Source organism: Manacus vitellinus, unplaced genomic scaffold (genome assembly GCF_001715985.3).
Source record: "Manacus vitellinus isolate BGI_N305 unplaced genomic scaffold, ASM171598v3 scaffold_15_pilon, whole genome shotgun sequence".
Classification (NCBI taxonomy): domain Eukaryota; kingdom Metazoa; phylum Chordata; class Aves; order Passeriformes; family Pipridae; genus Manacus; species Manacus vitellinus.
Genome location: NW_021939122.1, coordinates 6,899,859 through 6,926,318, shown reverse-complemented (window position 1 = coordinate 6,926,318; position 26,460 = coordinate 6,899,859). Strand labels below are relative to the sequence as shown.

Genomic DNA, 26,460 nt, shown 5'->3' with positions numbered 1-26,460 from the left:
AGGAGGAAAGGCTGGAGAGAGCTGGGTCTGCATAACCTAAAGAATAAGGAAGATCATCAATATGTACAGATAGGGTGAAAAGAAGACAAAGCCCAAAATCTAACAGAAGTTATCTTCTCTCACTATATACCCCAACCTACACCCTCAAACTTCCCACAGGCCCATCACTCCCAGCCGGGCCCTCCCCTGCCGGGGCTGCCGCGGCCCCCGCGCGCTCCGCGCACGCGGCACCGCCAGCCCCGCGCTGGCGGAAGTGACGCCGAATGCGGCCGCGGAGACCGTCCGGTGCCGGGCAGCTGCGGTCCGGCCGCCGTCCCGGTCCTGTCCCGATGTCTAACAGAGCCCGGGGTCGAGGCGCGCCTCGCAGCCCCATCGCGTTACCATGTAAGAGCCGGGGGCTCGCCCGCAGGGAGAGGTGGGTGAAACAGTGCCTGAGGCCCCGCGGTGTGGGCGGTGACGGGGTGCGGGGTCTCTCGGAGCTCGTGGCCGGTGCGTGCGGTTGTATCCGCACCGAGCGCGGTGCGAGCGCGTTCGCAGCGGAGGGGAGAGAACCGTGGGGTGGGGACTGAGGGACACGGGCTGCCCTCCCGGGAGAGGCTGCTGATGGAGCCCAACAAAGTTATTAGTGCCCTCCTGCAAGTTAATAGGACTTGTTTCTCCACGAATTCGACAACAAATACATCCTTTCAGGTGGCAGTTTTTTTCTGGAGGTGCCGAACCATACCAGCTTCAGGCTTGCCTGAGTATGTCTGTCCAGAGTTAATTTCCCAAGAACTAAGGTGCTTTATATTTCACTTTAAAGCTGAATTGTCAGACTAAAGCTTACAGTTAGCTGTTCTCATCAGTGCTTTCACTGGCAAGTCTTAACCTGTTTCAGAAACTTGTATTTTTGGGGTTTTGTTATGTTAAGTTTTGCATGTTTTTGTTATGTCATAATCATCTAGAGCATGACCATTTACACACAAGACTGAGTTTACTGTCTGGCAAGCAGAGTAATTTTTAGAGGTTGTCTTATTTGTTTTCATATCGACATCTTCCAGGAGAGTTAGGCACAGTTGTCTCTAAGAGGTTTAGGCCACTCTTTTCTTTTGATTGTGGAAGTTGGTGGGGTGGACTTATGGAGGAGTAAACTACCAGGTGTTTAGAGGCACCAGTTTCTCATAAATGTGTTTATTGGTTTGCTTACTTTGATTTGGGCACAGTCTTGATGAGGAACTTTGTATGTGTGAATGTTCTTGTGACCATGTGTTTTTTCTTTGTTGCCTTTGAGCAGAGGATGCCAACAGACAACAGCCCCCTGCCAGACAGTATCCAAGAACAAGACTCTGCTACTACTTCAAGCAATAATTGCCTACTTAAAGATGAGGAATTGGGAATTGAACAAGAAAATGGCATTTGTGACAATGACACGGGTAATAGTGCCAGAGTTCCCAACTCTGACAGCCAGCCTTCCACTTCTATGGCTGTTCCTTTGGAGATGCCCAGAAGAGGACATCCCCTTTTACAGATCAACAGGCAGCAGATTCAGTCTGTCTCCTGTAGTGCACATGCTGCTGAGCTCAAAGATTTAGGAGTTGATGTCTATGACCAGGATGTACTGGAGCAAGGAGTTCTTCAGCAAGTAGATAATGCAATTAATGAAGCTAATAAAGCAGCAAAGATAGCTAATGCATCAAAAGAATATGAGTCAGTACTGGAGGACTTAAGGTAAATGGTGTTCTTTCTTATTGTTCTTTCCTGTTACTGACCATCTGATGAGACCCAGTATCTCAAGTTTTTATAATCTGGAAGAGAAGAGATGTTTTGAAAACTCTAGATCACTTAAACTCTTTGGAGTCACTCTTAAAAAAGGCGGAAATATTTTTCACGTCAGACAGTGCTTCATTGCTCTTATTTGACTAATCTAGTCATGCATCAAGGCAGCAGAGTACAGTACATCTCCTTTTTCTGTTTTGTCTGCTACCTTACCAAGATTCATATCTGTTTTCTGGGCAGGGGAGAACTGCATTATACTCTTACTCAGACTTCCTCGCTTCTGATTAGGTACTTTCTGTAATTTGGATAACTCCATCTCATGAATGTCCTACAGCCAAAACAACCTCCTCACAAGTGCTCGTAAGCTTGTAAGAAGTACCGAATGACACCTCAAAAGAATCAAATGCTTAAGTAACATGGTGTATTGATACTAGAAGACTTTGAGGAATAGGAGGCACTAACCTTTAGAGTTTTGATCTCCCTTTCTAATTTCATTGTAGAGTTAGTATTTGAACTATTGCAGGTAAATAATTCTACCTGTGTATCTTTTGCTGTTTGCATTAACGGTGGATTTTAGTGCTCAAGAGTGCTGGAGGCCTCAATTACCTGTGTGAACTCATGTAGCTCTCTTATACCTAATATTATGCACTTCATTAATTTTCCAGTTTGGGCGTGGAGTGTGAAATTAAATAAGTTTGCAAAACTGAAATCTAATTTCAGATGTTACGGAGCAGAAGAAAATAATGAGTAAGATGGTATTGAGAGGAAGAATGGAGCAGCGTAACCATTACAATTAGATTATGTGGTTGTTTAAAGAGTTGTGCACAGCAGTGTCAATTAGTTTATGTTTTTCCCATTTTTCTTTTAAGAAGCATCCTTGATTTTTGTTATCCCTCTGTTTTTGTCCTTCACTGAAATTCATAAAATGAGATTTACGTGAGGGAACACAAATGGTTTATGCAGACTTGTAGAACCTTGTCTGTGTAAGACGTAATGTGAGAATCTGAAAGCTGGTAGTCTGAAAGTTGATATCTGAGAAAATTAACAGGTATAGCTGACTTTTTGAACAGAGGGGACTAACAAAACCAAAGATATGAGTAGAGCATGGTAGAGTTGGTTAAAATCTTGTAGCACAGTGAATCCATGACTAGAGGAACGATCAGGCAAGAGGTGGCTGGTTTTTGAGTAGTTGGCACAAAGTTCATGGTAGAAGCTGCATGATTCTGTAATATACACACAAATTTAAGCAAAACTGTTTGAAGTTAAATCCTGTTTAAATCCCAGATTCCAGAGTCCTATTAATTAAAGCTTTGTGGTAGAGGACAGTTAGTGGTATGTGTCAAGAGACTCTATGGCCAGAAGTTAGGAGATGTGCAAGAGGATGGTGTACTTCAAAGCAGCAAAACTAAAGAGTGAAAAAGGGGATGAGGTGGTTCAGAAGTGTTGAAAGTGGCAGTGATAGCTGGAGAGCTGGTAAAATATATCTCATAGGAAGGATAACAGTTGGTAGAATCCACATTAGAGCTGGAGATAATTGTGGCCTGACAATTTCCTCCCTGACAACTGAGGAGCAGTTGCATGAGGCGAATAATGGCTGTTCTGCAGGTGTTGTGAAGAGTTTTCTTTGACTTTTTAATAATGATTTGATATGCTAATTTGTGTATCCTTATGAAATATTCTGCTATTTGAATCAATGAGCCTAGATTTCTTGCTTCTGATGGCAGTGCCTTCTTTCTTGCAAATGAATTCAGCATCTGAAACATGATATTAGGTTATAGCATGTGGTTCAACTTGAATTTCACATTGTATATGGAAACATGAAAAATGTTCCACATAAGGGAAGTTTAATGTTGATGTGCTGCTAATTCTTTGAGCTAGTCTGTCTTCCTGAAATTGCATTTCTATCTTGTAATCTACTTTTGGTGTAAAAGAAACTGTAAAGGTAAAAAATATAAGCTTCCTTATATACTGGCATCAAACGATTAAAAAAACCATTTTAGAAAATGAAAACATGGGGTTTCCCATTTAGATTTGTTTGTGTTTTGTTTACCTTGAGTAATAAAAACAACCACTCTTGTTTGCTTATCATCATCATCTGACTTGTAACTTTTGAGTGCTAAACATTACAGTGGTCATTCAGTTTCCTTTCCTTTGGAATTTTACTATTAGCAAAATTTAGTTTAAAAATATTCTATGCTGTACAAGTTTTTAAAGTGTTTAGTATTTCTAGTGTTGTTTAAATATAATATGCTTATTCAGAAACTTACCTGTAGACCTTTTTACACCTTACCTTAAATCTCCTGGAATTTCTGAATTGTCTGAATCAAGATTGTGCTAGTTTTCTTTCTAGAGGTTACTGGTACATTGCAATCTTATTGTTTTTTCAGATCATGTACAACATCTCTGAGACAAATAAATAAAATAATTGAGGAAATTTCACCTCAAGCTGCCGACAACAAAAATATTAGCAGAAAACTAGATTCTGTAAAACGGCAAAAATATAACAAGGTAATTGGATTACATTAATTTCCTGCTAACAATACTTAGTTTGTACTTTGTCTTAAGGTTTGGATTTTGTGATATAATTCTGAATTATATAGTTCAGAGTTAATCTACAGTTGCTGTTCCTTCCCTTTGAAATGGTTTCATTTTCTACCAAACATACAGATAACTATATTTAAAGATGTGCAAGTGAGAGCTGAATTTTTTTTTTTTATTCTCAGTTTTGGAACAAGCTCTAAACCCGAAGTTCCAGGACCTGCTCAGAATATGAATTTGCATTAATTTAAAAAAAAAAACAACCTCCCAGCAGTGTTTGGAGAATTAGCAGAGCATTGTTAGGGTGTGATTCAGTAGTTGACCTAAATCCCAGCTCTCATGGTTTCATTCCCTATGTTCTTTTCCTTAATCTTCTTTCGTTGTCTGTGTCTTGTATCAGTACACATCATTCTTTTCTGTGAACCTCTTTAACTCATCCATTTGTCAGAAGGTGCTCCAGCTTTTTCCTGCCGGAGTAGTAGGTGAAAGAAGCTGTAGAGCAATGTAGCAGGCATCAGGACAATGTAAGCAATAGACCTCTAGCTGTGAGTAGGAAGGAGATTTGAGAAAAGGGAAACTTCTGCTGATCAGGGATGTAGCACCTTGATCAGCTCACTGCTGGAAATTCACCTTCAACTTTCTCTAATGATAAACCTAATAGTGAAATTTGCTGTCCTTTGCCCTCAGACAGGACAGTCTCAGGCTATTTGCCACTGACTCATTTACTTGTTTGTTTTTTAGCCTTTTGCCTATAATGTCAGCAACTTGGATAACACCGTGCTCATAATTCAGCCAATTAAGATGGTGATGGGGGCAGTACTGAACTGTGGCACAGGACTAGGAACAAGTAGATAGCAGTAGTAGGAAGAAATGCATTAAACCAGACTTACAAATAAAGACTGAGCATGTAATTGGGCACTGTATTTTGCTTGTTTTCATATTGCTTGAATTGATTTACACAAGTGTTAGTTTCAGGGGAAGTTCAGACCTCGTTTCAAGTTCATTGTTAACCATCTTTGAAGTGTAAGAAAAAATTTCCATCTGAAAGCTATAATCCATAAAAGTACTCCTAATAACCTGAGGAGTGTTTTTGGAGGCTGCTTGGAGGCAGGCACTGTATTTAAAGCTGGTCTTGAGCTACTTTTGCATGGAGAAGTGCTTTTTAGTACTCTTCCTTTTGTAGTATTTTTAAAAAATTGCTAGAGAAGACTTCTGTTATTGAGACAAATGGGAAATTAAGGACTGGTACCAGACAGCTGTTTCCTCAGAGCAGACATACAGGACACGTTGTATGATACAAAGTACTCTGGTAGCAAGGATAATAGTGCATACACAGGAGGTAATACGTTGTACCATACATGAATACACTTACCCTTTGTGGTTTGAAAAGTGCTACATGAAGACAGGAGCAGGCTAGTGAACAGTTCTTCATCGAAAAGAAAAATTGCTCATTTTGTCTTGAACTTTATTTTTGCTGAAGCATATGCCTCCCTGGGTAAGGAAGTATTTCCAGAGAATGGAATTACAAATGTGGAAGGTTACACTGCCCATGTCTTTGTCTTACTGGTTGGAATGTTTCATAACACTAGGAATCATAACATCTCCAGTAAATATACAGTTGAGGATATTACAATCGGATAAAAGATGTAACAGAAGAGCTACCTATGAATTATTGTCATAGAAGCAATAAACTATACTTCTTATAGCATCTGTAACATTGATTTTTTTGAAGTCATTTGACTTTTTAGTTTTTGCTGTTAAATTAGCTGTGACCACTCCTGATAAGTAAATCTTACAGCTGGACTTTTTGTGGCTTAGTAATCACAGTAACCATTAACCCAATCTTGCAATCATGAACAAAACTTTCGGTGTTCTCTCTTAATCTCAGCAATCTGCTTGATGGGCTTCCTTCACTAGAATCAATACATTCATAAAAAGACCTTAAGAGATGCACATAAAAATGCGTAATGTCCATATGAAATTCGTGTGTGCAAACAGTCTGATCTCACTGTACACATATGGTAAGATGATCATACCCACAAAATTGTGTGTCTTCTGTGGGTTGGAGCCCTACAGGTATTGTGACACGCTTTTGCACTTTTTTTTGTTTCAAGTGCAATACTGTAAACATTTGAATGTGAGATTCTGGTTGAGAATACTACAAATGTAGTAATTTAAGTCATGCTTAAAAGGATAGCAAGTTTATGAACCAGATTAAAAATTAAATTACATATCTAATTCTCATTGAAGGAGCAACAGCTGAAGAAGATAAAAGCAAAACAAAAGCGTCTCCAAGGAATTCTTGGTTTAACAGAGTTTGTTGATGAAGCAAATGAGATTGAATTGGAGGAAGATGAAGGTATGTATGGGAGAAGGCTGCCTTTTTTTTGTTTGAAGCTAGTTTGTAAGACTTTTGCCAGTAATGAGGTAAATTTCAGTGCCTGGCTTTCAAAGAGGGAGTTAGAACACTTATTCTCTGCACCTGCAGACTTGCAGATCTTGGCATATTCATCTGGGAAGTTTTAAAAAATGTTAATCTGCCTTCAGCTGAGTAGGGATGACTGAGGCACATTAGAGTATTGGGCTTAATAAATTGGAAATCCTAACATTTTTTTCACAGCTAATTTGATAAAGATGACTAACATCATGATTGAATTACATTTTAGATGCTGGATGCTATCAATCAGCATTAACAAAATTGTTTTTTCTTACTGTTGGGAAGTATCACTAGAAATGGAAGGGGGACGTACATCTCTTTTGCAGGCTGCAATGTGATTTTTTTTTTAAATTAAAAACAAAATTTCTTCCAGAGCAGGACATATGTTCTCTGTGTTTTTGTAGCTGTTCTTTCTCACTGCTGTCTGCAGACTGAGCTTGGATTTTGTAACTCCAGTTTATCTGTGTCTTGGCCACAGTCACTAATCTGCAATATTCTGTAGGGCAAGTTTGGATCCCACTGACATCAGTGCATAACCTTTGGGTTATATTATTGTTTTCAGAGGAGAAAATTTTGTGCTATTTGTCCCATTCAAATGTGGCTGGAGTGGATTCCAGATCTCACAGATCTTCTCTCCTGATTCAACAAAACTTACAGTTGTCAAAACCTTAGTAAACTTTTCTCAGTGGAAAAGCATCTTTAATCCTTTTTCTTTGAATGGGTTCATGCAGCAAAACTCAGGCACCCTATATGTTGAAATGTAACTAGGAAATGAGTGGAACCCAACAGAAGAAATGGAATAGAGCAGTTCCAGTAGGAGGGGTGGAGGTGGAGAGGTTTCGTGCGTCATCATTGCCCGTTAAACATATGATAGATACAGTGCTTTAAATGGGACCATAATCAGTAGCATGCTGGGCTGGCAATTCTGATACAGTTATAATAAAATGGACATGGGCAATGTTGCTGCATATGGGAACACTGGTTTCTTGCACTGAACATGGTGACATGGGTGGTATTGACAGCATAGGTGGCACATTAGAGTTCATGTGCCATCGGGGACTGTAATTTTATCATAGTTCTTGCTGCTGTGTATTTTTTCAGAAATATTTGCATTTTGATAGTAAGTATAATATTTCCTATGTGAAGTTTGAGAAGTAGGTTTAAGTAAAAGTCTTGGCTTTTTGGCCATCTCTTCTGTTGGAGTTTGCCATTTTTGAACTTCAAGTATTATATGTGATGATAATTTGGAATTTAAGTTGTATATAAAAACTGAGCTAACCACCCTTGTTCCTATGTTTTAGTTATACAGAAGGTGTTAAAGGCATGCCGTATGTTCTGATTTTTGTTGTAGAACCTGGTCCCTCATGTCTTGGTAGTATGCTTATGCCTGCTCAGGAAACAGAGTGGGAAGAACTTATTCGTACTGGTCAGATGACTCCATTTGGAACTAAAATACCTCAGAAGCCAGAGAGGAAGACACGACAATTACGACTGAATGAAACATCTGATTTTGAGAAGTACTTAGCTGACCAAGCTAAGCTGTCATCTGAAAGAAAGAAGTTATCCCGTCGCAAAGGAGCAAAGAAGAAAGCACAAGCCAAAAGTGTTCCATGTATAACTCCCACAACTACTACAAAGGTAAAAAGTGGTAAAGCCCTATCAAAAACAGATAAGCGCTTAAAAAAACACATGAGAGAACTTCAGAAGCGTGCCCTTCAGATTCAGTCAAAGGCCAGGATTCCAAAGGAAAAGAAGTATCCTGAGACCAAGAAGTTCAGGCATGACCAGGAGGATGATAGTGGGGAGTCCGAGTATGTACCTGATGAGGAACTTTTCGATCCAGAAGCAGCAGAAGAGGAGGAAGAGCAGGCATCTTCTCTTGCTGAGAATGATTCTGATTATGAACTTAAGAATTTATCAAGAAAAAGAAAACGTTTGGCGAAGAAGGTTTTAAAAGAAACTGAACATGATGCTAACTTTGTTCCAAGCTCTGAGGAAGAAGAGCATACACCGGGGAAGCACAGAGTAAGAAGGTGGAGAGATGATGGAGATGTGGACTATTATAAACAGAGACTAAGGTTAGTCCTAGACATTTTTATTAGTAATATTAATAAACTATGTTGAACATGCAAAGGGCAATGTCTGTAATACTTCAGTGCACTTCCTAGCAGTGTAAGGGAAATCCAGCAGTGTAAGGGAATATAGACTTCCAGAAGGAATCAGACATGCTTATTAATTACTTATTAAGTTCTTATTAATATAAGAACTTTGCTGTTAGATTTTGCTGTTTGTTATAGGTCCTTCGGTAATAAGCTATTTGAGTATTGGTGTGTTTGTTTGGAGAACTGCGAATATACCAAAAATTAAGTATATATTTAAAAAGGTATTACTTGGCAGCTTTGTACTTAAGTGCTGCCTTTGTCTGTAGATCATATACCCACCTTTCCCCAAAAAAAAAAATAAATTAACGTCTTCTGCTTGATAGGTGAAATTACTGTGCAGACAGTGCCCTCCCTCTTCAGAGGGGTGTCACTTTTCCACTGAGAGAGAAATCTTTGGTTTGGGATGGGGTCGAATGCTTAGTTTTCAGTTTTATATAATTAACTACTAGTCAAGAAGAAATAATTTGAATAAATTACAGTTACATACTATTTCTGTAGAATCTGTTACTTTATTTAAATCCGAGGCATTTATTTATAGTTTATATGGCTAACAAGTTTATTTGAAAATCAGTATTAAAAGAATCTTTTGAATTTAAACTGGAAATGACAATATATTATTTAATCAATATCACATGATATTGCTTGTATAACTTATGTTAGAAGTCGTAAGTAATTAACACTGGACATTTGTACTGCTCTTAGTCAAGTCTAAAACAAACTGCTCTGTTTGACAGTGATTTTCCTCTCTGTTCTTGATGACAGTGAGGGTAAAAGCTTCCTCATCTATGGAGGTGGTGACAGTGGTGTTAATGGTGATGTTTTCTGTTGCTACAATGACCTAAGGTTGTAAACTAAATAACGTTTGTAAGGAGAATCTAGTGTGCCAGGTGGGAAAATACTTGTTCTAAGCTAAGAACAGGTTCTTCTCAAAAACGGCAGCTGAAACACCTTGTACTAAGCTGTGACTTATGAAATTTGTATAACCTATGTGTTGGTGATCTCTGGGAAGCTACAGGGTGTGCTTGAGATGTTTTCTCTGCTGATAGCATAGCAGTTGAGCTCCTTACAATAAGACTGCAATGTTTCCATTTTTCACAACTCAATGGAAAACATTTTGAAGAGGCAATGAAATGACATGTAATTTGTTAAGCTGTTAAAATGCTAACTAGGCATGCCAGTGAAGTTATGAGACTCTTCTGGACACACTGGGAGTCAAAAGATCAAGATCACTAAAATGGTTGCTTTAATTGTTCTCTAACGACTGGCATGTTTCTTTTCTAGTATAAGGTTGAGCTTCATATAGTAAACTTCGGCTTGCTGATAGCATGTTTACTTTCAATTAATTACCTTTCATGAATGCCCTTCAAGTAGTTATATAGTCCTCTAGAAAACCATGGAACTTGAAAACAGATGTTCCAGAGCAGAAGGAAGAATATATATTAGGTCTGTCAGTGAAGGGTGATTGATGCAGAGATAAAGCCTAGCATAAAAACTTGATTAATGCTTCGGAGGCTCCAATTTTACATTTCTGTGGAAATATAAAATCTTATGTATTTAAATAAAGCTGTGTCAGAGAAGGAATCAAGAAGTAGAGGTATAATCACCATCTCTTCTGGAGTGAGAGCCTGGGTTGCTGTGGAGGAAGGAGTATCTTCTGGTCACAGAGATACTGAGGTTGTAGAAAACCTCCTAAAGAAAGGGCCCAACTTCAGTTTGACATCCCAGGTTATCAAGGCAGATCAGCACCTGATATAAGGCAATAGGTTTGCAATCCCAGGATGTTACCCTTCAAAGTTTAAACATGGTTTATTGGTCTTGAATAGAAATTTCAGCAAGAGGCTAATCTGAACAATATCCAAAGGGTCAAAAAGAAATATGTTTTCTGTTGGATGCATTAACAAAAATTAATTGTTCTTATCGGTAAAATATTTACTGTTTTACTGAATAAAACGGTATTCTTCACATTTAAATTAGACCAATATTAAATCATTTTTAATTCAGTGTTTTCATCAAGAGTAATTTATTTTGATTGAAAGTTTTAATATGACTCACAGTTTAAATTCATTCAAAAACGTTTTTTAATAACGTTAAGATTGTGACAATTTATCCTTAGCAAAGTCATATCATAGACTACATTTCTTTTGGTTACTGAAGTTACAATAAAAGCCTAAATGAATTTTAGAAATATCAATAACTGTAATTGCTACCAAAACACTACATCTCTTAAAAATTTCATAGCTACAGTTATTGTGGCTGTTAAGCTGCAGCTGTCCACATTGATGTTTTTATGCTGACATCCCCAGGTAATCTTCATTATGGGAAATGCCACAAGAAAATAAAATGTAGTGAATTAAGAAACATATTAAGAATGCTATAGAAATGCTGTCATTTTCTTATGTTTATATCTTGTTTCATGTCAGTTTTACTTTTGAATGCAAACGAATGGGTGAGATTATGGTGTATTTTACCCGTGAGAGAGGCAGAGGAAAACCCTTTAGGATTACTTTATTCTTTTGAACATCTAGTCTTGTGCTTGGTGATGAATGCAGTCCTATACTCTTAGAGATTGAAAATGAGTTTCCTTAACATTAAAACTTTTCAGAGATGGGACTTCAAGAGATTGGTCTGTATCAAGGGGAAACTACATTGATGTTGTTGAAGCATGATAATGAACTAACTGTGCAACTGCAGAGCATCTCTGAAAAAAGAGACTGCTGTGAGAACAGGAGCTGTTATCTGCAGTAAACATCAGGCAGGAGAGTACCCAACTCTTTCCTTCTAAAGGCTACTTGCAGTGGTTGGCCTAGTCGTTTAAAGCAAGATATGATCAGTGGAACATGAAAAACTAAAAGTTAGTTATACAGAATTCAGCTCAGGCTCTCAGTAATTTCATTTTTTTTCCTTGTGTGGGTCTTGCTTTTCTCTTAGTTACTGTTACTAGAACCATGTTGCTGTGCAGAGATGCAGGTGAAAAAAAATCTTCTGTTCTGAAAGGTCAATGTCTAAGGTGAATCTTGCTATAACTATAATTTGCTATAACATCAGGGTTATGGAGAGTAAGATAAATAAGCAGGATACTGTCAAGCACCTATAAGATAAGTTTAAGATTCAGTGAAATTGTCATTGCCAGCTGTCCTTCATACATTACCAACTGAACCCAGAGGCTTAGGTAAGCATTCTCTGTGTTGCTGCTGAATATCTCAGAGACTTATCCCTATCAGCAGGTATGTTACCAATGTGTCTTTTGTCATACTTGACAGGGACCATCTTGGTCTAGAAGTGTTCAAAATTGGAGCTGTGGGATCTAAACCTGTAGCCTCCTGTCTGGTCAGGTAGAATGGTCAGGTGTCATGGTTTAACCCCTGCCAGCAACCAAGCCCGCCCCACCCACCCAGCAGTGGGATCAGGGGAGAATCCTTAGGGTAAAAGCAAGAAAACTTGTGGATTGAGATAAAGACAATTTAATAGGGAAAGCAGAAGCTGCACACACAAGCAAAGCATTATGAGGAATTAATTCAGTGCTTCCCATGGGCAGGCAGGTGTTCAGCCATCTCCAGGAGAGCAGAGCCCCATCACGTAGCAGTTTCTTGGGAAGACAAATGCTGTCACTCCAAACGTCTCCCCCTTCCTCCTTCTTCCCCCCCATTTTATATACTGAGCATGATGCTGTATGGTCAGGAATATCCCTTAGGTCAGTTTGGGTCTCCTGTCTCAACTGTGTCTCCTCCCAGCCTCTCACCCACCCCCAGCCTCCTCACCAGTGTGGCAGTACAAAAAGCAAAGGCCTTGGCTCTGTGCAAGTCCTGCTCAGCAATAAGAGAAACATCTCGATATTATCAGCCCTGTTTTCAGCACAAATCCAAAACACAGCCACATACTAACAACTGTGAAGAAAATTAGTCCATCAGAGACCAGCACATCAGGTCGTGACAGAACCAGTTTCTTTGAAGACTATGGAAAAGAGTGAAAATGAGCCTGTTTTCAGCTTTTTGCCTAGAATCCCAAAAGAAAAGTAACCTTATATGCATATTAAATGCATAGGAAATAAACCTTTTTTTTGTCTGTTTTTTTTTTTGTCAATAAGAAAACTGCTGTATGGTTTTCTTGCATTATTCCCAAGCTTAGCAGATGTAGAAATTGCAAATTATCAAGAAATTTCTTTTTTAATATTACAGTTTTCCTTTGCATGTCTTAAAATGCCAAGCAAAAGTATAAAAAAGTAATTTTTGCTGCTTATATGTAGTTACTATGTTAAATTATTGGCATCAGTAATACAGTATCTGCATAAGGTAACAGCTTGGGGTCAAAACAAAAATTAGCAGTATTATGGACACTGTTCCCATAATTGTCAGTATGTTGCTTCAAGACTGCTGCTTCGAGCAAGCAATTACATGTCATCTTAAGGGAGATAAGTGCCATATCTATGTTTTCCTGTGCATTCTGTATAGTTTGTGGAGTAGAGCTGTTTGACTTCTATTGCTGTCAAGTGCTCAAAGGCAAGGCTAGGAAAGCTACTTCTTTTCATGTTCACCAAGTGATGTCTGAGCAGCTGAGTAGATGGAAATTGTGGCTATCAGTATACAAAGCAGTTGATCCAAGGAATCAAACAAAAAAATCAAGATTTGTTTTAAAGTTGGGTTTCAAAGATCAGTTTTCGTGTGCTAGCTTTCTTTGATGTATCTGAGTCACTGAATCTCTTGATGTTTCAGAGTTATAAATTAAAAAAGGTTTAAATATTACCTTTCCTGAAAGATACTTTCTTAGAGCATCCCAACTGCTCTTTAGAATGACAAAGCCGAGACATAAATGAAGATATATTTTATCTCACTTGCTGAGTACACCTTTCATTCTAAGCTCAAGTGTGTAATTGTGTACATCAGTCTTAATTTACTTATGGAGAATCGTGGTACTGACTGCATGTATTTCATCTGTTAGGACGTACCAATTAAATCCACCCATATAGACCATAAAAAGTTAGATCAAAAAAGTAATACTGAATGCTTCAATTTAGCAAATTAGAATAATCTGTAAGGGATTCTTAACTGTATAAAATATAAAACATATTATGCTTCACAAATGTAAACTATATTAAATACTCAGCTTGGTTCCTGACTGTATTTTTCTAAATGTGCTCATTACTGTTTTGGGTGCAGAATTTCTTTCTAGGGTATTGCAGTAAGTAGGAAATGGGCTTAGTATCTGAATACAGTCTTATATTAAGAAAAATTTAATTGTATGATATATGGCTTTCATACTTCACTTTCAGGATAAAATTGTATTTATGGCATTGACCATGGACAACATAAGATAGATTTCTTAAAGGTCATGCTTCTATTTTCAAGAGACCTTGGTGATATAGTAAAACCTGTATTTTCTGATTGTTTAAACATACTAATGCTGTTTAACTGAGATGCATAAGGAATATATCAACCAAATGCTCACTAAGTTACTGTGTAGTTACATTGAAGATGAGCTACTGCTGTTTCTCCCTCCAATGTTTGACTTCCAGGGAAAGGTACAAGACCAGATTGACCAACTGTGACTGATCTGGTCTAGCAGATAGTTTTTGTCCTCCCATTGCTTCAACCATTTAGATATTCACACTTTTTTAAAGAAAATAATCAAGTTTTAGTGTAGAATATCTTAATGCTATGTGTTACATGAAGTTCATAGCCTTTCAGAAACAGAAGAGCTTCTTCAAACTGTGAAAGTTTGTAGTAATAACAAGTTGCTGATTTTTCTTTGAAATGGTAATCAAATGCAAAAAAAACCTCCTGACATCTGGAGGAGATGTAGTACGAGAGCCTTCAATACTACAGCTGGAGTAATTACACACTTCAATGAAATAACAGAGACAGTGTGTGAAAAGTAGACTTGAGTAAAATTAAGTACAGGTTTTATTAGTTCAAGTTGTAGATGTATGTATTTTCTAGGTATCTGATAATTTTAGGAGAAATCCCAACATCGATCACAGTTATTACAGAAAATATAGTAGTTACATTGAGTGTCTAAATTTCTGGACAGCTTCGAGCTGATCTCAGGCCGCTTCCTCTTGGTTGTTTCGGGGTCACTTTTTCCAATGCACACTAGAGGGCAATCTGCTTCTTCCCAGGGGATGCTGACGCCCCAGTGCTGGCTAGTGGTGATTCACGTTGGAGTATAGAGTTAGAAGCAAACCCTTGTACAAATTATTGCTCTGCTTGGGTTTAGTATGGATTGTTTACGTAGATGTCTCTTTGGAAGCTTTGTAATCTGTAGTTGTTTTGATTTTAGTGTGATAAGTAGCAGTTTCCTTCCTTGGTTTAAGTCCTGGCTGATGGTATTTTCAGCTTTGGGACAGAAATTAACCAGCATTTTTATGATTATGCTTCTTTTTCCTGACATGGATGGAATTGGTATAGTAGCTTTGAAAACATACAGCAATCAACACATAAGCCTAAAGTACACTGGACTGTGTGTACCAAGGCTGCAAAATAAAATACTGTTTACATATCAACCTCTAGATGCAGTTTATCTTCAAATGCTTAAAAGCAATGCAGAGCTTTACAGAAAAATCAGGATAAATAACTTTAAAAATGGGAAAAAAAAGGTAAATCTTATTTTTCTCACAGTTTTAAATAGTTCAGAAATCCTTCTTCCCAGAATACGGAGTGTGTTTTGAGGAAGGGGGCTAGGGGATTTGTTTTGGTTTTTTTAGAACTCTGTTTACCCATTATGCTGCCATTTTTGTTTTGCTACTACAGAGGCAACCTGAGTTAACAAGAAGCAGTTTGTCTAGTGGGTAAATGGTAGCATGTTACCAGGAGGGAAGCAGACTGTTCACTCGCCTATAATGTTTGTCATTCAGAAACTGGAGCTGTCCTGAAACTGTTGCGTCCTGTTAAGTCCTCCTCCATCCAGTTACTGCAGGACTGTTCTAGAGTTCACTTTACAGGGTTTCTTCAATGTAGAGTTAAAAGTTTGGGCAGATGAGTATTCCAGCATCTCGCTCATGATACTGTTTGTTGCTTAATGCAGTAATTTTCAGTGCTAGGTGTCTTAACTTACTTCTTTTGGCCTGAATTTTTCGTTCACCACTTTTCATCCCATCACTACTATTTATAGTTCCTTGGGACCTTTTACTTTTCATGTTCCATATTTCAGGTACTTCTAGACTATCAGATCTCCTTCTCCTTCAGACTTTTTAGGAGATGAAATGTGGCTGCTTTTGTGCTGCGTCCAGAACAGCAGCATAAGGATAGTTTTAGTCTGTTCTATAGCTTTCCAGTTCCTGTAGGGATTTTGTCAGCTTACACACCACGTTTGGTGTACCTGCAGTGAATGTCATTTATATGAGAGAATTCCAGCAAAACCCAAATTGTAAGTGAAGTGCTGTTGATTAATATATACCCAACTAGTGAACACTCGACCATCAGGGGCAGATGGTTTTGGGTCACTAAAACACAAATCCATAATTTCATTGGATGAGGAATATCCTTTGGTACTTTTTCAGCAGTGGGAGAATGATGGGACAGGAAGGTAATTCTCTAAGCTGCCTGGAGTTCAAATAACATGAGGCTGCAAACTGCAAATTGCTCTGTAATTTCAAAACCTCATAAAACTCAATAGATTTAGAGCACATCACCCTAAAGATGGTGATGTTTCCACCTGAATCTTGGGTTTTTGGCTGATTTAAAATTCTGTGTCACATACACTTTCTTTTCCATGTTATAATGGAGTGTTGACTCTTCGTGTCATTCCAGGAAGTGGCAAAAAAAACGTTTGAAGGACAAAGAACATCAAACAGCTGAGGAACTTTCTGAAGAAAGTGATGTGGAATTTGAAGAGGGTTTCAAAGTACCAGGATTTCTGTTCAAAAAGCTATTTAAGTATGTATTGCATACTTTATGTTAATATTATGCTGGTGTATGATGTTAATAATATTGGTACTAATTAATAGTCATGGTGAATTCCAGATGCCCTTTACTGTAACTTTTACTTCAGTCAACGATTCCTCGACTTTAACTTCAGTTGTTTCAGTGGGATTCTTTCTTTTAAAAAAGGTTCCAGGATTGAACTTCAAAGAAATTAATTTATTGAGAGCACAAAATGCAGTTAAAAAAAAATTACAGATGATAACTGGCTGATGTGAATGTTGTGGATGGGTATTACCTAAACTATGAATGGAGAAGCTCTCCTTGTCTATTTTTAAATGCTTTCTTTTGGTGATGCATACTTACTCTTAATTCAGGTATGGAGTTGTAGAATTACTCCAAACATATTTACAAAAGGCAGCCTAAACAAGCTAGCAGCTGACCAGTTATCTTCTTTCATAATCTCTCCCTTACATTTCATGCATGATGGACTTGAATTCAATTTTGTTGACAACGTTTCACACAGCAGGAAAAACATCTCTTTCAAAAGCCAACTCTCTAAAATCTTATTGTTGTGGTAGAAAGCCCTGGTTTATAATGGGCATGTGTGGTATCCCTTCCAACAGAGCCACTTAGTCTTGACCTCAAAGAAATTATTACTGTTGTTCTGTAGTCCTTGGAAGGAAAGCACTAGCTCTGAAATGGAATTGAATTAATGGCTTGATTGCTGGGACCATCCAGAGCCAATATGTGGTCTCCAGTTGTTTATGCAAAGGTACTGCAGAAGTATTCATCTTGAGGATGGATGTGTGGTCTAAGCAACCCGAAGGGAAATAAAATAAAGCAGACACTAAAAATTAATCATAAAGATGCAAGCCTCACTAATGAAGGGTATCCCTGCAAGCATGAGTCAGTTGGCAAAACCTCTTAAGTGGTTAGAAAGATCAATGGAGTTGAATGATTTGTCTGACTTGTAACTTAAATGCTGATATCTCCAGTGTAGGAAAGCCCATGGTCAATAGGCATTAAACTGTTGAGTTCTGAGCAAGTTTCATACAAAACATGTAAGTATATTGACCTGAGGATATACACAGCATGTACTGTGAGTGATCTTCTTGCATAGTTAAATTACACAGAAGTTAGCTCATGCTAGAAATAGAAGAGCCTCAAGTTTGTCCTTTGGCAAATCTGTTAAAGTGGGTGATCTGTTTCTTCCCCCATGCTTGTCTGCTTTGATGAACATTCAGCAGGAATAACAATGGTACTGCTGTGGAGCAAAACCAAACAGACTTGCAAACATTGCCTTATATACTGCCTGCACTTAGCCTGAGAGAATGCTGTCTGTATTAAAAAGAAGACAGGTTTCATCATTATTTGCCTTCAGTATATGATTTCCCTGATATATCTGAAATGCAATTTTGTCTCCACAACAATGCAGCTAAACTATGGTAGCTACTGTGATGAATTTTAAGGGATGCATCACAACATGATTGCTCATGTGAAAAACAGTCCAAATATAACTATTTTGGAAGACCAGCATTTTTATTTTACTTCCACAGTATTTTTGGTATTAAAAAAAGGAGGGAACAAAAGTATAAGATTTGAAGAGAATTGATTATCTCTCCATATAAGTACAAAAAATTGAAGGAGAGGTTTCCTTTAACTTTTACATAAGTGCATGTTTATATAAAAGATGATTATGCATGATTATACAAAGAAAGGACCTGCATCTTTTACATTTTTAGATAATTTGGAGCAGGATTTTTCACAAACCTAATTCTCTACTGTGAAACTTTCTCAGGAGAAAGAAGGTGAGAAAGAGAAATACGCTTATAAATGCAGCTACTTTAAGCTCTGTATGTAATCCTAAGAAATAATACAAAATGATATCAGGAAGTTCTTGGATGCTTGTCTTCTGAAGAGACATGCTTCACATTAGTCTGGGAGAGCAGCTTCTGACTGGAATGAGGATTCCCTTCAATTCTTTACTATTTGTCAGGAAATGTTTTGTCTTCATAAAATGTAGTAATGATAGCATCTTAGCCCAATTATATCTAATCCTGCAAGCCATTTCATAGTTGTTTTATAGATTACTGCATTTTAAGGTGAATTAATTTCTAATAAGAGGGTTTTTTTAAGGGCTTCTTGGCATAATGCTTTTGAGACAGCAGTGAATAGTGTGATGTTTGAACCATTAGACGTGTTCTTTGATCATCTTTTTTTTTACCTGCTCACGCCATTTGTTTGTCTCCTTTTAGCTTTCTCTAAATCCATACAGAACTCATCATAAATTGATTTTTAATAGTACTTTGTAGACACTAGTGTCATGAGCTGCTAGTAGTCCTAAATATTATTTGTTCAAGGAAGGAAACAGGATTTTGAAATGCACACAAGAAATCCCCTAGAATGAACAACCCCTATTAAAAAAAAAAAAAAAGGCGTTTTGTTCTCTGCTTTGCTCTGCACTCCAGGAATGCATGCTATCAAGAAAATTATATCAGTAACCTTTTTCTTCTAGTGAGTTAGGAGACAGAGAAGTGCTAAAACATGCTTGATTTCTTTTTTTTTTTTTAGTGTGATTTAAAGGTACTGGTTTTCATTTCTTTCTGTTGTTTTAATTTAACCCACACACATCGTGTGTTATTCCTACTGGTCTCACTGTTTCATATAATTATAAAAAAGGATGTTCTCCAGTGATTCTCAGTCCAGCATCTTATCTCCACCTTTTCAACTTGCTATTGTAAATCTTGCTTTCCAGTCTTCTTATTTTAACTGGAATATGTTTTACCTTGTTGTTCATACAATTTCCAGTGAAGGACTGGGAGTAGAAACTGCTCTGATGCTCTCATAATGTTCTGCTGCATCCCATTCACTGCAATAGTTTCTGCTGTTTTGCCATGGGTTTTTTTCTTCACTGAAAGAGACTAAATATTATTAAATAAACTTATTTAGAAAGAAAAGAGGCTTTGGCAGATGTGATCAGTTTTTGCAGTTGAATATGAAGTCTGTACCACAGAGAAGTCAACCTTTTCATTGAGTTCAAGGTATATGTTCCAGATAATGTAATTTGCTAGACTCTTGCATGTCGTCTTTTCTGAGAAGATAATGCTTTGTAAGAGTAACTTTCCAAGTTGCTTTTAGCACTTAAAATATATATGAAATAAAATACCCTCTAATTACCATGACTATCAGTTTAATTAGAAATGTTTTAGTGTTGCATAAAGAATGAAAGTCACATGTAATGTCTGAGCCATCAAAAATGTATGACCTAGTAAATACAGCACTCATGTAAAACACACATCCAGCATGTTACTGTAACTAGTATAAGAACCTTGCCAAATGATTAATTAATGAGTACTTTCTGTTATGATCTGTATTATCAGACATTTGCCATTTTCTTTTTCCTTGTTTTAGGTACCAACAGACAGGTGTTAGGTGGCTCTGGGAATTGCACTGCCAGCAGGCAGGAGGAATTCTGGGAGATGAGATGGGATTGGGCAAGACCATCCAGATAATTGCCTTCTTGGCAGGTCTGAGCTACAGCAATATGAGGACTCGTGGTTCAAATTACAGGCAAGTGCTCCTCTGCAGACTGTCAGTCTGTGGAGCTCAATTAATATTTCATCAGATGTATTGCTGGTGGAGGAGGGTCCTGTGAATTATTAATGACATTTCAATTACAATATTCCTTTAATTCTTTTAGTGGGGGACATCAAAGGAAAAATTTTACGAGACAATGGAGCTGTAGGGCAGGAAAAATTAAACATGTAACACTTTTAATGAATTCCAGGCATTGATGCTTCATTTTGCAGATGAGCCGCACTAGATATTTTGGGTCAATACAGTGTCTAAGGTTACCTTCCACAAATGGATTGTTTACAAACTCAATTACATTAATACCAATAGTTTACACAATATGGAATTTTAAATTAGATGTAATACCTTTAGTTCCATTTATTAAATTTTACATTAAAATATTTGTTCTGGCAAGCCACCAGGTAAATGCTTTACAGGAAGTAACAAGCTGATCTGCAATGAAAGTTAGAGTTTCTGATGGGCAGGGAATTATCCATGTCAAAAAGTAGTAGTAACAGTAAAACCAGTAACTTATACAGAGGAATTTCCATCTACTTTTTTTTTTAATTGTTGTCGTTGCTTTTCAAAACATATGTTTTACTGTGACTGGCCTTTCTTACAAGATAATTTATGGTTTTTTGTTACTGAACAACGCTTTAAAATTTCTTCTTCATAGGTGAAATTACCGGCAAGATACTTGCTTGTGTCCTTGGATTTGCAAATGCACGCATGAATAATACTTGATTTTTCTACTTCTGTTGGCCTGTTTACGTGATGTAAATAGCTACATGCAATTTAGCAACTATCATAGGACTGTACTAAACAAAAATAATTATCTTTACATAGAGGTACGTTTAAATTATGTACAGCATGCACATGAATTGTAAAATAATGCTTTAAAGAGAAAATATTCCTCTCTTTTCTCCAGTTGCTTCTTACTGTAGCCTTTATGTAAAAAAAACTTAAAAAGAGGTCCTTCATCACTCAGACCAGTTGATTTACTTCTATATGGCTGCCTGGTTAAGGATGCTACTGTACAGATCATTTTGTGGGGTTATATTACCTACCCCACTTGGGGAACACTGAGCTGATGGAAATCGTTTAGGACGCCTCTTGACACTGTTACATAGTGTGAAACTACAGCAAAACTTTGAAAAGGCCAAAATCCATTTGCACACCTAAGTTAAAGTATTCTTTCTCCATGTAAGATAATGTGTTGAGTCTCATTTTTTGGCTGGTGCATGTTATTAAGTTCATCATGATAATAATTCCGTGGGAGGAAACAAGATTTAATTTATTGGTGAAACTTGCTCTGATTTTGCTTGTATGCTGTAAGGCAGAGGGTCTAAACAACTTGATCTTTCATAGTCCAGTATTTTCCTCATCTGGAGTAAGAGGGCAGTAATACTGGTTGACTAGTTTCTATCTGAAAGATATACTCTGGTAAGCAGGAGACTTTCTGGTCAGCCTGCCTGCGAAGTTGGCATTGGGGTGAATGCAGTTGTGTTGTCAGCGTGCCTAACTGTATTTTTTTTGATTTTGAAGGAGCCTGAAGACTAGCTGAAGTAAGGAACTACTTGTTACATGGAGTAAAACTATTACAAAAATTAAAATGGCATCTCACTTCTAATAGTTATTGAGACATACAGGTGGGGAAAGCCAAATATTGTGATGCATCTGTAGAGGTGGTGACACTGCGGTGTAAAGATACAAGGGAAGCAAGATTTTTGGAGGGGAAAAGATCTTTAGTTAGACCAGCTGAGATAGTAGGAACAAACAACAGCTTTCAAACCAACTGTCCTTTAATAAGAAAAAAAAGAAAGCATCAGCAAACTTAAGTGACCCATCTCTAGCCTGTATCTAGGTTGAAATCTTGTTGAAACCTGTTGAAGACTTGGGAGTCCTTGTTTCCCAAATACATTATTTTATTTAACAAATATGTTATGTTTGACTACAGACATATTTATTTGAGAGATCAGATGAGAAACTGACAGAAAGTTTATACACTGATTATTTACCCATCTGTGCTCTTCAAGATACTGAGATATCATAAACAGCTCAATTTCTACTGTGAGTGGCAGAGATTAATTTCCATGGTGCTTGGGTAAATAAAACTCCATTGCCTCAGAAAGTTGTTCTTCCTGCCTTGTTCTTTTATTTTCACTAGGGTTTAGTTACTGTTTCAGCTTGAAGGCATGATTTGCCAGTCCTTGGCAACAGAGTTGGCTATAATGCAACATGTTTTCCTCTGCTAATTTTTTGAGTACTTAAAGATTGTAAATATAGTATGACTACAGCTTTTTTTTTCATGATATTAAGTTGCAGGAATAGATCTTATTTGCAATTCCAATTTGCTTCCAATTAAATAAAGGATACTTGTTGTGAATTTGGGTTTTATAAACCAGGAGCAACGGAAGAAATAGATTTGGGTATATTGATCATGTATTATATTGACCATAAGCTATTACTACAGTGCAGCTGTGAAAAAGGGACAAAATACATTATGACAATATATTTGCAGTAGGAACAGGGCAGTACTGTTACCTTGGTACAAAGCACCAGTAAGATTTTTATTTTTAATGTTTTTAGTGTTACCTTTGCTCAAGGAAAACAAATATAAATTGAACGGACAGCAGATCAAATATGTTGCAGTGATCAGGTGAATGGAGGATGCCTCCTAAGTGTAGCAAGCAGAAGTATGTGATTTGTTTAGTTTTGTGAAACAACTCAGACTGGAAGAAGTTAGATGACTCTTTTATATAAATAAATAAAAGCTCTCAAGAGAATAATAAAATGTTGGCTAGTGGAAAGTGGTTAGAGCCAGACTAGACACAGAAGAGTTTTCACACAACCAAGTGGAGGGGGAGTGGATTTTCTGAAAGTTGTTCAAAGAGGTGTGAACTCTTTATGTAAGATGAAGGGGGAAAAAAACTGGATAAACCCAGCATGTGAGCTTGTGTGATACAGACCAGGGGAATAAACAGAGGTATTTTGTTACAACCCATGAAGAATAAGAAACTAGTATGTTGTGGGAAAGTTGGCTTTTTTGCTATGGATATTTTTAAGAGCAGTAGCAGTGGTTATTTGGATTCATATCGTAATTTGAAGCTATTTTTTGCATCTCTGAGTTCTTACTTCCCCTTGGATTGCTGGGAGTTTTTTAATTAGACTGTGTAAGGTTGTGTGATAGTATTTGTTCATAAGCAACATCCAGGCTGTTATTCTGCGTATGTATAAGCTTTTAATAAAGAATATTATTTCTTCATGTCAGCAGTTTCTGAAGGCATTAAGACATTTAAACCAGGTATTGATGGAGTCTGAGAAATCCTTCTTTATTGCTATCAGTGTGTGATCTTGAATGTATACTGTGATCTTTTGCATTGTTTATTTATTACCACTTGAATGTACATAGTCAACCAGACACAGATCACTATGTGATAACTGTAACTTTTACCTTTGTTTGCAAAGTCATTTTGTTCTTGTTTTTAAAGAACAAATATATTTGAAAAATAACTGCTAGTAACCACTACTTAGTATATTTCCTATGTAATTGTTGGTATTTATATGTGGTGGTAATATTTCTTGTTTGGCTGTTGTGTGAGAGATTTTTCCCTTTTTAACCTTAAGAGTAGCTCTAAACTTAATATACAGAAAGACTTTGTTTCAAACTGCCTTAGTAATTCTCAGAAACAATCGTGTGATTATGAATAAGGAACTTATGAGACAGTTTGAGCTGAGCTCAGTCCTCAACTTCCATGATGATATAGTCTGCTGCTTTAGAGTCCATGTCTTTTCTGTAAATTATGATGATGATAGTACATTATATTACAAACATGAAGCAGAACACCTGTGTGTAAATCCATTTGTGAGACTCTAGCTACACATTCTGTATAATAGAAGTAATAAAATAATTGCTTGTTAATGATTTCTTTTCTCTTACAGAAACAGCAGTCACTAAAACCTGATTTGTAATATCACAGGAGGAAGTTCCCTTATGCCTTGTTGTTTGGAGCTTTTCTATTTCTGTTTATCTTGATAGATGCATCCATAAACTGTTCAATGGATAGATTCTTTTAGCAGTACCTTCTTCATCTTCCTTTAAAAAACAGACTTCCAGGAAAACAAAGTGCCAATTAATTTCCATAGCTCTCATATTCCACTCTAAACTATAAACTGTGTCATTTTAATATGTGTGTATTTTAATGAGCCACTTAATACAAAGTATTTATTTCATGTTAAAGGGGTTTTTTTCCTCAAATACTCTATTTTAGGTACCAGGGATTGGGTCCAACAGTGATTGTTTGTCCAGCTACTGTGTTGCATCAGTGGGTTAAAGAATTCCACACTTGGTGGCCTCCATTTAGAGTCGCTGTTCTCCATGAAACTGGTTCTTATACCAAGAGTAAGGTAATGGTTGACATCCATTTTGTAATTCCAGAGACTTTTTTTTTTTATGCCCTTTCTCTGAATGTTTTAAAAGAACAAAAAGTTCACTGTCTTGTATAAATTTATTAGTAAACTGGACAAAAAGTGTATGACACAGAATAGGTACACATTATGCATATTATGATTTAGACTTGTGTTACCTGAACAAATTAATCATAGTAACAGGTTTCTTGTGTGAGGCTTCCTTGTGCTGTAGTCCATGCTAGGAGTTTATGACTAGACTGCTTGTACACCAGATATATGCTTCTAGCACCTAGGAATTCTCTTCCTGCATTTCTGTGTATCAGTATGTCATTGATCTGATATTTAATATGTTTTGCATGCACGTGCAATTTCTCTTCAGTTGGTCACTGTCAGTTGACATGACTTAATCTCCTTTTCTTTTATGGCAGTGTTACTTTCTTAGTTTTCATTGTTTCAAACAGTGCATTTTCTGTCTTTTTAACTTTCTTCGCCCCTCTCTTCATGTGCATGTTCTTAGTCTGTTTCTTAAGTTGGACAGCCTGACTTGTCTGAAGTTTCAAACTTTGGTACCTTGTAGGAACAAAACAAGGAAAACTTGAATTTTTACTTTCCCTTAGGTGCTTAAATGGATTTTCAGGATTCAGCAGAACATTTTTAAATTTCTCTTTAAATATTTATTGAGTTTATTGTAATAACATTAAAATGATATGGTGCTTAATTGCACTTGATTAAACATATTCTGAGGTAATTGATGCAGTTACAGTACATGGCAAAAAGGGAATAGCACACTCTAATGTGCTAATAGCTTCCTATTGTTCTATTAACTCGGTGTGTTTTCAAGCCCTAAAAATCTGTTGACCTCAATAACATGCTTGCATGTCTTCCTAAATTAAATCATGTGTGCTTATTTTGGGCTATTTGTTAATTAATGGACTTGACAGAGTGGCTCAAATTTTTCCATCTGCAGGTATAGTCAGGTTTTCAAGGACTTCACCTTCCTGTTGTCCTCCCGCAAATGTATATTCAACAACTTAAAATTATAAGCACTTTAAATAGGGCAGATTTAGAGAACTGAATCTAATGCCTCATCTTCTAAGAGCTGCACAAAATACAGGATAGGTGATTTACTCCTGCATAGGATTTCTTTTCAGTATACATTCTGTCTATGAATACTTTGATGCTGATCTGATCTCGTGACAATTCCATCTTATGATAACCTGTGGCATTACAGGAAGCTGCTTTTGCATATGTTAATTTTATAATGCTTGTCCCATGACCATTCTGCCTTTATGCTCTGACGTAACACATAAACCTAAGTAAGTTTAAGAAATAAATTTAAAAATAGTGGTTATACTGCCTAAGAAGATATGTTTATTCTTTGAGATTAATTTTACGTGGCCAAAAGCCAACTTGCTGTGCACCTGTGGTCTCAGTGTTGCACAGACCTGTTTGTAATTAACTGACAATTGCAAAATTGACATATTATTCTGTTAGTGTATCGTGGTTTATCACAAAATAAATGAGAAGAGTTTTGTGCTGGACAGCTGGCTTGCCAGGAGAGGATTGGGGAACTGAACTTTGTTATCAGCTTTGGAGTGAGAAAGGTCACTTCAGCCTCTAATGAGGTTAGAATTATCTGAACTAGTGGAAGAACACAATTGTCCTCTGGATTAACTGGACATCAGACAGTGGATTTTGAGGACTACATTATCCTGTAGTGGTTGGCCAG

The 26,460-nt window shown here is 37.1% G+C and overlaps 1 protein-coding gene across 2 annotated transcripts in view; it reads left to right on the top strand.

Moving 5' to 3' along the window:
- Positions 1-397: 397 nt before the first annotated feature.
- ERCC6 (ERCC excision repair 6, chromatin remodeling factor) overlaps positions 398-26,460 on the top strand; it is a 45,920-nt gene continuing 19,857 nt past the window's right edge. Inside the window, exons 1-8 of one of the 2 annotated variants that reach the window (XM_018069138.1) lie at positions 398-415; positions 1,274-1,707; positions 4,143-4,263; positions 6,544-6,652; positions 8,082-8,808; positions 16,635-16,760; positions 20,160-20,318; positions 24,593-24,728. In XM_018069138.1, the coding sequence (XP_017924627.1) occupies positions 1,277-1,707; positions 4,143-4,263; positions 6,544-6,652; positions 8,082-8,808; positions 16,635-16,760; positions 20,160-20,318; positions 24,593-24,728 (1,809 nt within the window). In that variant the 5' untranslated portion in view covers positions 398-415; positions 1,274-1,276. Of the gene's footprint in view, positions 416-1,207; positions 1,708-4,142; positions 4,264-6,543; positions 6,653-8,081; positions 8,809-16,634; positions 16,761-20,159; positions 20,319-24,592; positions 24,729-26,460 lie in introns of those variants that run through there. The other variant, XM_008929820.2, reaches the window with a different exon arrangement.